The following is a 14,790-nucleotide window of genomic DNA, read 5'->3' as shown; positions in this document are numbered from 1 at the left end:
TCTTATAACATTTTCATCAATAAATAAGGTTTAACTTGCACGTTATAAGCAGAGTCGACACAATAAATTTAGAATTGAGCTCTTTTTGAATGTTCAATCTTTTAATTGTTTGTGTAGATTTGCAGGGGCACTTGATTCAACATAAACGTACACGTAGAGAACATGGAAAAAGACAATAAAAGAGTTTTGATAGAGTGAGATGGAGTGTTTAGGTATCTTAGATATCCATTGATTGTGTTTATTTATTCTTTTGATTGCATTGCACTTCTCTCTGCTTCTTCTAATTGATTGCACTTCTTCCTGGCTTCTTCTGATTGCTTCTTCTGATTGATTGCACTTCTTCCTAGCTTCTTCTGATTGCATTGCACTTCTTCCTAGCTTCTTCCGATTGATTCACTTCTCCCTCCATTGGTTGAATCTTCTGTTTGGTTTGGATCTAACAAGCTTAAAGCTTAGTAAGCTTTAGCTTGAAGGGTAGTGTTTGAAGTTTATAGTATTTAGTATGTTTTTCGTATTTTTTTTTTACAAACTCACAATGCTTCTTGTTGATGCATCGTGAGTTTGAGAGTAGGTGTTAGATAATAGAATAATAGTCTATGTTATTGAGTCTGTTAGTTTAGAGTTCATTAGGTTTTATTATATATTCTCTAGTAACATTTTTTGTAATGTTAAGCAATGTAATGATATTCTATTGAAACTCTAGCCGTCTTTCACTACAAGAAAACATAATATTACTGACCAAACTTATTGAGGGCTTTTAGCCCTCAGTAATGCATTTGTGGGTTATTGAAGGCTGGGAGCCGTCAGTAATGCTTCTTGAGGAACGAAAAAATTTAAAACGGTAATATTAAGCATTAGTGACGGTGTCAGGCCGTCAGTAATGCATGCTCAATTAAGACGGTTCCAGGCCGTCAGTAATGACAAAGCCGTTGAGCAATTATGACGGTCCTGGGCCGTCAGTAATGCAGAGGCAATTACGACGGTGCCAAGCCGTCAGTAATGACAAAGCCGTTATGCATTTACGACGGTGCCAGGCCGTCAGTAATGCATATTTCAAATTTAAATTCCAACGGTCTTGTACGTATATTACTCCTATATATTTTCCTCTTCAACAAATCTATTACACCTTCACTTCATTTTTACATTTTCATTCTCTCTCTAAATTTTCTCTAACTTCTCTCTTAAATTTCATACTTTCAACTTAATCTCCATACAAAAAGTGGTAAGTGTTTGTGTTTTACTTTTACGAATTTAAAATTTTTGCTTTGTTATTTAAATGTATATGTTCTAATATTTGTTGTTTACCATTTTTAATAGCAAGTCTTATTCTCGTGGTCGTCGGAGGTTGTGAGTTAGGAGCGGAGTTCGTGGGCTAGGAGCGCGCCAAGTAAGAATCTACTCGGCACCCAAGTAAGTAACGTAATTTTAATTTATAATACTTAGTGATAATTTTTTTTTACCGTATGCTTAGTAATAGTTATTAATTACTAAAAAAAAAAAAAAGTAATAGTTATTAATTAGTATTTTGTAATTTGTTACTAATATTTTCTTATCACTATGTATAAAAATTATTGTTTTTGAAAAAAAAATAAAACAAATATATTAATATTGATTTTTAAATAATTAAATTATTAATTTTTTTTTAATTCGTTTAACATTACTGACGGCTGCAGGCCGTCACAATTTTCAAACAGGCAAGCATTACTGACGGCTGCAGGCCGTCGTAAATGAGAAGTTCTTTTGAATTGACCGTTGGGCATTATTGACGGCTCCAGGCCGTCAGTAACGTTATTGACGGTCCTGGGCCGTCAGTAAACATTACTGGCGAGCTAATTGCAGAGGGCCTAAGGCCGTCAGTAATGCATGCATTTTAGACGAAATTTGTGCATTACTGAGGGCTTTTGGCCGCCAGTAAATGCTTGTTTTCTTGTAGTGTTTCTCTTTTCCTATTTGTGTATCTTTGATTCTAACACAATTATTATTTTTTTGTCAAGTAGTCTAGTAGCTAGAAATTTCACCCTTAAAATGGATAAGTGAGTGTATAGAGTTTGAAACTCAGCCCCATATAAGAGTTAAGCTCACAACCGATGTTGGGACTTCTTAAGAGACCCCCTCGCGCCTAGCACTTTTGGGCTTGGTGCGCGCCCAATAGAAGAAACTTGATAACAGGCGATCTAGTGGATCGTGGAGAGGCTCTGATACCATCTTAGAATTGGGTATTGGATATAACTCATCCTTACAAAATCGGCTTGTAAAGTGATGATTGTCTCTACTTTACAAACATTTATTCAGACCTTCTCACAATCGATGTAAGACTTCTTAAAAATAAACTCTATTTCTAAATTGCAACTGATCGCGATTGTGGCCTCATATGTTATATGTTATATTTCACTGAAATTTTTACAATATAATTCCTTCCAATTTTGGAAGCATTGAAGTGGAACTAATAATTTTAGCCATTCAATGTTTTTAAGTCAAAGGAATCGACATGTATAATTGATTCACGAAGCCAACATATGAACCATTTTCATGATGGCTCTTTAAGAATAAGACCACTATATATGGAATGTCTAGTGGCTTCCACAGTATGAAACTATTAACCAATGAACTACAAAAGAGTGCATACTTTGTGAGATTAAGACATAGAAATTGCCTTATGAAGAATTAGAATATACAATTTTACAAGAAAAACTCCAAGGAGTTTGGAATAAACAAGCAAGAAAATTGAATGTCTCAACTATATCGTATTAGAAAACAAGGCTAGTGTCTAATTCATGTCTACCTAACCCAATATCATTCATATATGGTGCCTTGAAATGAACCCATTTATGCTTTTTCTAAATTTCAACCATGTACATTCATTTGGCAAATTAATTAAATAGCGTAATCCTCACGTCTTTCTTTCTATCTCTTTCATTTAGATATGTTTTTTTTACACAACATTTAAATGTGTTAAATCTTATGGTGTTAATTCTCTATTCTATTCCTTCTCATCATCTCATGGCAAATAAACCCAAAATACAGTTTATTATTTCTTTAGGGAACATATATAGAAAGGATTCAAACATTGATGATACTATTTTTTAAACTTTTTTATGGATAATACTATTTTTTTACCTTATCTAAAAATGGTTCCCATCAACCCAAAGCTTTTAATACCATGTACTTTTCTCTTTGACTTTATTTTATGAGATTAAATTATCGTAATTAGGATATTTGACACTTCAAAGACTTCGCCTTTCTACAAATTTTGGTTAATTGAACAGGCTGTAAGATTAATTTTTACTTTATTGTTTAGGTTAAAACTTAAGTTCTTCGCCCCAATTCTTAAAAATATATCTTGCAGAAATTTAACTTGATTCTCTTCCACAACTCAACGTCGTTTAAACAATTGAGTCACACTTATGAAATATTATTTCGAGCTCTAGAATGCCGCCGGGTGGTGTTACAATTTGAGGCAAATAATTAACACAATTCAAAAAAAGCACTCAAATTTAAAGAAAACATACACATAGTGTGATAAGTCCTACCTTATTGATTGTTATCTCTTTGTCTTTTCAACACATGAGAAAAGTAACATGAGACTCTAAATCCTATAAATAGCACATATTAAGTCATTCCTCTTTTCAACACATAGCAAAAACACAAACACATTATTATATACCTTATCTTGTTCCTTTAGTGTCCTCTATCCATGGCTCGTTTGAATTCATTTTTACTCATGATCACTCTACTTCTCTTGGTAATGTATTCATTACCATCTTCTATAGATGCCCGAAAGATTCTCAAAATGGAGACACAAGAGGTGCCTTCTTTAAAGGGTACCCTACCTTCAATTAAGATTGTTAATAATCCCAATATTTATTATGAAAATGGAAGGCTCGTTGCTCATCTTGCTAACAATGAAAGAGTTCTTGTATCTTCTAATCCTAGCCCGGGTGCTGGACACTAGTTATATTAGCTTCAATATTAATTATTGATATATAGTCCCAAGCATGATTGCAAAATCTTCAATCTTTTTTTTTTTTGTTTACATTGAAGCTTAGGATTGAACTCACGATCTCTAGCATATTATCTAAATCCCTCACCACTAGACCAAACATAATGGCTTGCAAAATCTTCAATCTTTGTAACCATATGTTGTGACTTTAGCTTAATTTCCTCTTCATTTTCCTCTTCATATCAGTACATATTAGTGATATTGAGTTAATGATTCTCATGTGCTAAATATATGTGATAATGTATATAATCAATTAAGGTCTTCTAGTTCTATCATAATCTCATGAAATTAGAACGGTATAGCGTAGATACTTTGACTTCTTAATCATATGGTAGAAATACAACATTTGGTTGTTTCGTATGATATAGATTTGGATTACCTGCCATTAAACTATTAATATCTTTTATTGGTATTTCAAGTGTGAGTTGAGTCCCACATCGGATGGAACAGTGAATGTTGAATGGTTTATAAGTGAGAGGACCCATAAACGTAACACCTTAAGGTTTTTGGTTAAAGTGTGGTGTCCAACTCACTGTTTTTTTTTTTTTTTGACTAAAAATAAAGGATATTCATTCATTCAAACTGATAGAGTACATCGATGTAATACAAATTCAAATTTGCTAAAAACAAAAAGGATGAATCTGCAAACAAACTCACAACATCCATGTTAATAGCATAAAACGGTAAATTACATAAGCCTACATATATGACTATATTGAAGTGTCTGGAATGTCCATGCCTCCAGATCTGCAGCCTTGATGACACAAAAGTCGACATTGGATAGATTTGTACTTGATCGGATCTAATCCTTCAACCTGAAACAAATGAACACCGCACAAAGACGGGAAAACAAAATACACCGCACAGAGACGGCACAACAGAATACACCGCACAAGGACGGGATAACAAATAGCACAAAACCAAACAAATATGTGAAAAATCACACTTATTTAATAACGAGAAAGAAAAAACAATTTGGAGGGGTGATTTTAGGTCAAGATTTGACCTGAAATCACCCCTCTTTGATAAACTAAGAAATACAACATTTGGTTGTTTCGTATGATATAGATTTGGATTACCTGCCATTAAACTATTAATATCTTTTGTTGGTATTTTAAGTATGAGTTGAGTCCCACATCGGATGGAACAGTGAATGTTGAATGGTTTATAAGTGAGAGGACCCATAAACCCAACGTCTTAAGGTTTTGGGTTAAAGTGTGATGTCCAACTCACTTGTGAAGTTGTTTGGGACCCGATGTGATGATTCCCGGACCCTCATGACCCAACACCTTTTTATTATCCCTTTAGGGAACATACATTGAAAGGATTCAAACATTGATGATACAATTTTTCTATTTTTTTTATGGTTATACATTGATAATAGAGTTTTCCAAGTGGTGGGAACGTTTTCGTCTGTAGAATTTGTTACAATATATTTCTATTAGATGAATGAATGAATTAGCGTTGAGTGTTACAAACGGTATTTATAACAACAACAAATATCCCTAAACCGTGGCAAAGCTTCGACCGACCCCGACCTCTTCTTGATGCATATGAGTCATACTCAACAACACTATATTTTACCTTATCTAAAAATGGTTCCCATCAACCCAAAGCTTTCAACTCATACCTTGTAATTTTCTTCTTGACTTTATTTTACGAAATTAAATTACCGTAACTAGGATATTTGACACCCCAAAGGCTTCGACTTTCTACAAATTTTGATTAATTGGATCGACTATAAGATTAATTTTTTACTCACAACTTAAAATTTTTCACCCCAATTCTTAAAAATATATTCCCATAAAAATCGAACTTGATTTTCTTCCACAAACTCAACGTTGTTTAAACAACTGAGTCACACATATGAAATAATATTCCGAGCTCTGGAATGCCGCCCAACACATATGGAGATTCAATTTAATTAGTACAATGATGAAGGACAAAAGTGAGATTCTCATTGTACCAAAAAAAAAGTGAGATTCTCAATTTTGAATAACGCCCAATTTTGCACATCTACAGTGCTCCGTTTTTGACTCCACAGTACTTTTGGAAGGGGGTTTCTATTGTTAATTAATAGGATAGGATTAGCTAAAAATTGATAAATAATTTTGTACTAATTTTTTCCTAATAACTCGACCAATTCAATACCAATACCATCGATAGCTCCATTAATATTCAACTTAATCCATTGCTGCAGATCAGAATTGAAAAATAATTCTGGCAACTGTTGATTCACGCTACAAAGCCACACTCTCGTGCATTTCAGACAATCCCGTAATACATGAAGTTCAATTTCTATAACATTTTCACAATATAAACAATAGGGCGAGCTTAAATGCATTTTACTCTTCCAATACCGAGTCAATACTCTAAACATATCATATGCCTTTTCTAAATCCACTTTAATAGCAAAGTAGCCTGTTTTCCTGACACACGATTCATGCTATGCAGCAGCTTCTGTGCGACCACTATGTTCTCATGAACACTCTTCCCCGGTACGAATCCGGTTTGGTAAGGGGACACCATAACAGGAATAAATTCCTTTAATTGATTAACCACAACTTTACTCACAACCTTATATAGAGACTTGCATAAAGAAATAGGCCGAAATTGATTAACAAACTCCGGCTGAGAAACCTTTGGAATTAGGCATATGTCTGTACAATTAACACTCTCCAGCATCATCGGATTCATCCAGGACAGCTTTACAAAATCAACAACACTTTCACCAACTATATTCCAAGCTTGTTGATAGAAACCTGCAGGATAACCATCAGGTCCCGGCGCTTTCCAAGGACTCATACTAAGTAATGCATATTTAATTTCTTCACTATCTGGTACATTTTCCAACTTGGCCAAGGAGCTCACTTCCAATCTTGGATAAGTTATATTAGTCTGGAACCACTCCCACTCTTCATTTGGCTTAGAAAAAATATTCTTGTAGAAATCAGTTACCATATTATGCTTATCACTATTCGGTTCCTCAACATAACAATATTGTTCCTTCTTCGCCAGTTAGTCGCCTTCAGATGATAATAACGAGTATTACGGTCTCCATCTGCTAACCATTTCGCCCAGGATCTTTGAAACCACATCAATTCTTCTTGCTTCAACAACTCTGCCAGCTCTATTTGTAATTTCTTCTCCAAATTTCGCAGCCCAACACCAGCCCTTCTCTCTTGAATATGCATTTGAATTCCTCCAATCCGAGCTAATAACTTACACTCATAACCAATCTTTCAAAAAATCCTACCTCCTCCATGATAAACCGGTTATCTCCAAGTAAATTTCGAACCCACAGGACCTAAATCAATAAGCTTGCGGGAATTTATCCGTTCAACAAAGGTTGTACACTTTCTCAAAGAAGCTGTCTGACCTCCCTTTTTCTCCGACGCACTTGCAATATCATTAAAGTCTCCAGCCAACATCCACAATCCTTGCACACTACTTGCAAACCTATGTAAATCGTTCCACATCATCTTCCGATTTAAACTTGTTGTACATAGAAAATTATTTTATTTCAACACCTCTTTCATATATAAGAAGATTTAGATTTGAGAAGACACACTGTAATACAATTTAGTTAGATTTAGTTAGGTCCTGTACGATTTGTACTAACCGTAGGACTGCATGCAATCAATATTAGTTTAGTTAGACGGTGAATATGAGTTGTTATTGTTATATTTAGATTTTGTGGCCATTTTTTCAATCATACAAGAAAGACCTATAAATTGATATATTTAGACAAGCTCAAATGTTAATTCAAGATTGAAGTTAAACAATAAAAAAATCAAATTTAAAGCTTGATATCATAAATTGTGATGCAATTATTTCATATGCAGTCTATTCTACTAGACTAGATACTTGTGCAAGACAAAATGCACCAATACAAATACAAATCATACACATTTTAAAGCTTGGAATATCCTTGTCTGGGTGTTGTGTGCATGGCCCATGGATTTGTAGTTGCTCAGTTTTTCAGAATGGCATTAAAAATTCTAACCTCTATATTTCATTGTTACACTATTATAACATGCGTTATGCAGTGAACTAAGTAACTACTAATCCCGAATTCAATGCCAGATTGGAAAGTACATAGGTTGGTGTTGAAACAACATACAAAACCGCAGATGAAAGCCGAAAGCTCTCAAAGACTAGGGATATCTTTTCTGCTTTGATACTCATATCGATCTCCATTACAAACAAGGGCCCAAAACTCTATGCTGAGTTGGTCTTAAAATCACACTGCTGCAGCAGCGGAAGCATGAGATTCAACCGACTTCAGTATCTCTTCGCCTAATTGTTTGCATCCTACCAGCTTCTGCATTATTCACACGCAATCCCAAACATCAAGTATTGATTGAGATCATCTCTGATGAGTTGTTTTTAGAGTTCTTAAACTTAAAATAGGTTATTAAAGAGTAACACAATCAGAACAAGTCTAGTAAGCATCCATGTTTAAAAACCGTGATTCACAACATTAAATATAACTTTCAAGAGTTGCGCCATTTTAAGTTTTGGAACCCATTTCGGATTTTAAAGAGTTGTTTCACCGGACCGGAGTGAAAAGTTGCTTCGGATAAACTTGATGAAACATGGTAAGCAAAAGAAGTCACAAGCAGAGTAAACAATATGTTTCCACAACAATTTTTTCAACGTAAATATCAAGATAACGATATAAATGCTTACTGTTCCAGCAGAATATATGTCAGCAGTTCGAAATCCCCTGTTCAATGTCTCGAGAACTGCACTCTCTATTCTTTCAGCAGCCTCTACTTCTCCAAGGCCATATTTCAAAAGCATAGCAGCACTAAGAACAGTAGCAAATGGGTTTGCCTTGTCCTTTATATATAGATAATGACAATGATGTTGTTAGCATGTTACCAGAAGATAATAAATAATAACAGGAGTAGAAGAAACCAACCTGTCCGGCAATATCAGGTGCAGAACCATGTATAGGTTCAAAAAGTCCAGGTCCCTGATCCAATAAGAATCCAGTGAATTTTTTAGTGAAATCAATAATACTACAACTACAACGATCTAGCATAAAACGAATTATTGCAAGCAAACTTGAGAAACATGCTCGTTATTTGTATTATAACTTATTCTAAATATTCATTTCATACCGAATCCCCAAGGCTGGCAGAAGGAAGCATCCCAATACTTCCAGTGATCATTGAAGCCTCGTCAGATAATATATCGCCAAAAATGTTGTTTGTTACAATAGTGTCAAACTGCAAAATTCAGTGTTCAGATATTGTAGCACTTGCATTTTCATCCTTTAGACAGTTTTTTTCTGTGAATATAGCTTTGCATAGCCAAAATAAAATCAAAGATGAGTGTTGTTAAATTAATTTATTCCATAAACAAACCTGTTTTGGATAGCGAACTAGTTGCATTGCTGCATTATCAACATACATGTGTGAGAGCTCAACATCAGGATACTCTTGTGCTAACGCCATAACTCTTTTCCTCCAAAACATGGATGCCTGGTGAAGTTCAAATGCAGTTAGCATGCATGAAATGGACCTAAATCTGTTAAAAGTATCTTCTTGTCCATTTATGTAGCCAAAACATGCACAAGTCTTAATCAATCAGTGGACGTGCAATTTTCACATCACATTATTCCTAACATTATTCCTGAAAAGAAGCCACCGGATCTCAGGACCAAGTGGCTATCAAGCAACAATAACAAAAAATTCAAGCTATAAGCTATCATACTTACAAGCATATATACACTATCTACAGCTCTACACATGGGAAAACGTCTATTGGAATGGTACAAAGTAATTTGAACCTTGTTGCATTAAGGAGTAATTGCAAAGAAATCAAGTAGCAAAACTCTAATAAAAATAGGTCTATAAAAATTTGCATTTCTTGGTGACGTGAAAACATTAACAGAATGAGTGTGGTGACATCTTACACAAAAGTAGCCTCATAAGGTCTATGACTACCCAATCTAATCAGAATCTCAAACAAGGAAAAAGCAACTAAGAGGTGTATTCTCATTGAAGTATTTATTTATTCTTCCCAGTTTAAGTTTAATTACTTCAAGGCATACAACTAATTGTTGAAAATATAGATTAGCACCAATCACATTTAGACTAAATTTGATATGACTTTTTTACACATATCAAAATAGTGGCAAAAAACTTCACAAAATTACAGAATAAGCTTCATAGCTTAGTCCAGCAATAAGTACCTCTAGTACATTGGCTTTGTCAACAGAGCAAAGTTTCCCACCACGCTTTCGAGCAATGTTAAATGCAACACGAGCAATGCGATCAATCTGATATGCAACTACCATTACTCAGACAATCATACATACATACGGAAACAAATAGAAAATAGTTATGGACAACAAAAAAGCAACAGTTAAGAAAACGAGTAAAAACTCAATAAGAGAGAAAGAAAAATAGTGAAATATGCATATAGTAGACTCTTATCCCTCATCATAGACAATGCTAACTCCATAAAAATAATAACAAAAACAAAAAAGGGACTAAAGATCTAACGGAAACATACACCACCATTTTGTAATAGCAAGATACCTCATGTGCAGCATAAATCTCAGTATTAAAACCAGTCTCTTCACCATTTTCATTGGTACCAAAACCCCTTGGTTTTCCAAAATAGATACCTGAATAACAACAGAATAGCAACATGACATAGTCAGGCAATAAACTTCCGATATCAACAATCAAACGAAATGAGTGAAGAATTAATATTAGGATCATATGAGACGTTGTGGTTTTCTTTAAATAATCCGCTGTATTGAAACTAGAATGAGAACACAACAGACCTCCAGTTAGTTCCCTTACAACCATGAGATCAACCCCCTCAGCAATCTCTCTCTTCAAAGTTGAAGCATCCACTAACTACAGAAGAATAAACAAAAATTAAAAACACACTAGAGATAGATTGAAAACTAGTAAAAATGGTAAGAAACTTAAAACCTCTCTAACCATTCTACAATATATCCATCCTTAAGGGTCTTTTGGGATTGATTTATTTGAGCTTATTTACTAACATAAACACTTGTGAGACACTTTGAGAGAGCTTATGAAAACAACTTATAACATGCCCATAAGTTGTTTTCATCTTATTTCCCTAAGCTCTACGCGATAACTTATTAAAAACAGTTTGACTTCATTTTATCTTTTGTTAATACTCAAACACTTACGCTATAATCAGGGGTCTGCTCGACCACACCACCTTTCTCTCTCTTATCGGCCGAGTTTTCAAATCATAGTCACCTTCACCGGAAAAGCCAGTATCCGCCACCACCACAAAAGCTTTCTCTATCTCCTTCTCCCTTCTCTCAGTCTCTCTTCTCTATACATGACAGACAGGTACAATTTTTCTAGGTTTTAGGTTTTTGGATAATTTTGATTTGGGAAATTTTGATTTGTTTCTTTGATCCATTGGACATTGAATAAATATAGATAATAGGGTTGTTTTTTGGTTTCTGCTGCAGCTATTTTTATGGCCCCTGCAACTGGTTTTTACATATAGCTCCATGTTTATCTCATATGATGTTGTGACTAGTTTAAATGTAGGTAGCAGTTTTGTTGTGCCTGTCTGTTGCCTTGGCTGCATAAAGCCTCTTCTCTGCATAATGTGGTTTGGTTTCTCTTTGACATGCTTTTCCTAATTTCCGGACAAAACACTGTTATGCAATAATTAATTCATTAATTAATTCATAGTTAGTCTCTTCACTCTAGGTACAAAAAACTAAACAAGATCGTTTTTTTCCTTCTGCTTCTCAAATTGATTCAATAGGATTGAAATTTGAGGTTTTGGCTTTCTCACATGTCCACAAACACTTGTGAGTTTTGGACATTTAGACCAGTTTCAATAAAGCACTTATACCTTATAGCACTTAAATCATATAAGTGGTTACATACAAGCTATTTTTATGCTAATATAGTCTAACTTGGTTTTTTGCTCTTATGTTTTGGGGTTGAAACACTGTTGGCATTTTATTAATGTCTGGTGTTTTTTTGGTTTCAGGAAAAACTTCACCAGTGGATTTGGAGACAGCAAGAGGGTGGATCAAGAGTTGCAACAGTTGATATACTTAACTACATTAAAGTTGGTTTTAATGTTCTTTGTTTCGCATATCTAATCAAGTATAGTTTGTAGTTTCATACATGCTTCTGTCGGTTGGGAATTGTCTAGTGTGAACTGTGTATGGTAAGGCAGTCAAACCAGCACATTTGGGTAACATTTGGTATGCAAACGGAACGGACTATACTGTTGTCTTAACCTAAAATTTGCGGTTAAAATTTTGCTCAGGCTCTCTAATATTTGTGGCTCCGCCACTGGCTATAATCACTTATTTAAGTTGTTTGTTTTGTCCATCTAACTCTATCCCCAACAATGTTTACCCCCAAACAGTGTTTACTTTCAATGCCACAACATGAATGGTAAAAGGAAATTGTTACCTGCGGAAACACAGTTGCCGGTCTGAGATTAGCAAAAACTCGAAGCCCTTCTCGTAGCTGAAGCAATCCAGTCTCGGGCTTCAAATGTTTCTCATTTTTATCCCATTTATACCTTTAAAAAATTAACAAGAACAATTACACAAAACATTTTTTTTTTGAACGGCAAATATATTATTAATTAGGTCTCTGCACAAGACGAACAGAGACCGGTATAAAAGTAACTGCATAACAGGGCGCCTTATGCGGTACGCCAAAAAATGCAAAACATAAGTAACAAAAAATGCAAAATTATTGACAAGACAATCACCCTCCAATAGCACCAAGAAGAACAGCATCAGATTGCTTAGCAACAGAAAGAGTATCATCAGGTAAAGGAACTCCAGTAGCATCAAGAGCAGCACCACCCAAAAGCTTCTCTTGGAACTCTAATTTAATCCCTGATTACAAACAAAAAAAAAAAACATGAGAGAATTGAATACCCAGTTTAAAAAAGAATGAAAATTTGGAAGCAATGTTGGGAGAGAAAGATACCATGAATGGATCCAGTAAGGAGAAGAACGTCTTTAGCGACGGAAACAACTTCGGGACCTATGCCGTCGCCGGGAAGAAGAGTGATTTTGTAGGATTTTTTGGTGGAAGGGGTGGCGGCGGAACATCTTAAGGAAGTTGGTTTTTTCGACGAGGAAGAGCATAACTGAAAGGTTCTTGTGTGGAGAAGTTGTGTTTGGATACAAGTCACCATTTTTTTTGGTCGGAGTTGCGGTGTCAGTGGTTCTTCAACTCCGGTGGGGCGGGTATCGGCGACGGCGCTGTTGTGTTGGAGGTAGCTGATTTTGTGTGCTGATTTTGTGTTCAGAGGAGGACACGTGGCAAGATTCGATACACAAGATTAATCAAACGCATGAGAATGACCCAAAGTTCATGAAAATTGTCCCTTTTTCAAAATTCAACTTCTTGGCTCTCCTTTTATTCGGTGTAAATTTATTTCCAACATACTATGTTTTTTTTTTATTTGATAACATCATACTATGTTTTTTCCAACTAAAAAATACTTTTTTTTACTGTCTCAATAGTCAATATTAAATTTAGTGACAAAACGGCATAATTTTATTTTTATGGCAAAATGTATGAATTAAAATTAAAATAATAATAAATATGAAAATAGAGGTGTCAAAAAGTTTAACTAAAAAAAAGTGGTGTTCATAAATGAAGATTCACAATATTGACGTTAAGTTTATCATATAATTTCTTGTATATATTATGCTTTCAAAATTTAAAATTTTTACTAAATTATAGTTTTAAACGCTCCCACTTGTACATAATTTCTTGTACATATAATTTCTCGGCAAGATTTTTGAGCTAGAGTGCTTATTCATTATTTTGTGTGTTTTAAACATTTAATCCAAATATTTATGAGAGCTTTTTATTATATATATATTCAAGTTAATTACATATAAATAAATGACAAACGGATAAAAAGTTGTGTTGTTACCCTTTTTGGATGGTAAAATCAGTTCCCTTAATTAAAAATTTCATTCATAGATCTATGAGACCTAAGATTGTTGTGCCCTTTTGAACTCTTCGCAAAAGATTCATCGTTTCTAGTGCTAGGAAGTCAAGTGTCAACCACAAATGGTATTAATGTATATTGGTTGTAAGAATACATTTTTTTCATGTTTGACCACTTTGTTTGAGGAAGCTTTGAGAGCTTCTTATCCCACAGTAAAAATCTCAATCGTCAATCTCATAAGTATTACAGTATAGTTAATCAACTATAGTTTGTAGATAGGTTATCAAGTTAGTTAGAGATTGCAAAGTTAGTTAGGAGCTAGTTACTCCAAATAGGCTCCATAAATAAGCTACTCCATTGTACATTTTACTCATCCTTTTATCAATCTGTATTCATTCAATATAAATTTCTATGAGTATCTTCCTCGTAAATACTCTTATGATCTCTATCTTGTTTGTGAGTATGATCTTCATCCCTATGATTTCATGATTCTCAACATGATATCTTCCTCATGAAGCCCAAGTTGGTCCGCCCCGCCCTATTCTTAGACGGACTTTAGGCGGAACGGGCCGCCTGCTTTGCCACCCGAGTCAATCTCACAGGTGAGGAAACCTCGTTAAGTTTATGTTTATGTATGTTTCCCTTATTCCCTCTACTCACCCGTTGTTAGCTTAGGTGTTTATCCCCTCATGTGATTCGGTCAAAAAATTCTTAGGCATCTCTTTGATCACATTTGTTCACATTTACTGAAATTTCAAGTCCATAATGCTAACATTATTTATGTAAACTTAACCCTCTATCTTTTATCACCTATCTGCCAACTTTTTTGT

At 34.5% G+C, this 14,790-nt stretch overlaps 1 protein-coding gene across 1 annotated transcript; it reads right to left on the bottom strand.

Annotated features, from left to right (window-relative positions):
- Positions 1-7,787: 7,787 nt before the first annotated feature.
- On the bottom strand, positions 7,788-13,422 carry LOC123895037 (3-isopropylmalate dehydrogenase, chloroplastic-like). The gene is made up of 11 exons (XM_045945223.1): positions 12,982-13,422; positions 12,758-12,887; positions 12,451-12,562; positions 10,806-10,881; positions 10,555-10,643; positions 10,206-10,292; positions 9,376-9,492; positions 9,130-9,237; positions 8,928-8,981; positions 8,693-8,845; positions 7,788-8,324 (listed from the first exon to the last, which is right to left on the bottom strand). The coding sequence occupies exons 1-11, from the start codon at positions 13,190-13,192 to the stop codon at positions 8,244-8,246; spliced, it is 1,218 nt and encodes a 405-aa protein (XP_045801179.1). The 5' UTR covers positions 13,193-13,422; the 3' UTR covers positions 7,788-8,243.
- Positions 13,423-14,790: the final 1,368 nt, after the last annotated feature.

The sequence above is a fragment of the Trifolium pratense genome, linkage group LG7 (genome assembly GCF_020283565.1).
Source record: "Trifolium pratense cultivar HEN17-A07 linkage group LG7, ARS_RC_1.1, whole genome shotgun sequence".
In the NCBI taxonomy this organism is placed as follows: domain Eukaryota; kingdom Viridiplantae; phylum Streptophyta; class Magnoliopsida; order Fabales; family Fabaceae; genus Trifolium; species Trifolium pratense.
Note: the sequence above shows the minus strand (reverse complement) of the source record. Positions and strands in the feature narration are given on the sequence as shown.

Coding starts and splice junctions, on each gene's coding strand:
- LOC123895037 (XM_045945223.1), bottom strand. CDS start 13,192: ATGGTGACTTGTATCCAAACACAACTTCTCCACACAAGAACCTTTCAG. Junction 12,888..12,981: donor CCTTACTGGATCCATTCATG/GTATCTTTCTCT, acceptor GTTTGTAATCAG/GGATTAAATTAGAGTTCCAA. Junction 8,846..8,927: donor CACCTGATATTGCCGGACAG/GTTGGTTTCTTC, acceptor CTATATATAAAG/GACAAGGCAAACCCATTTGC.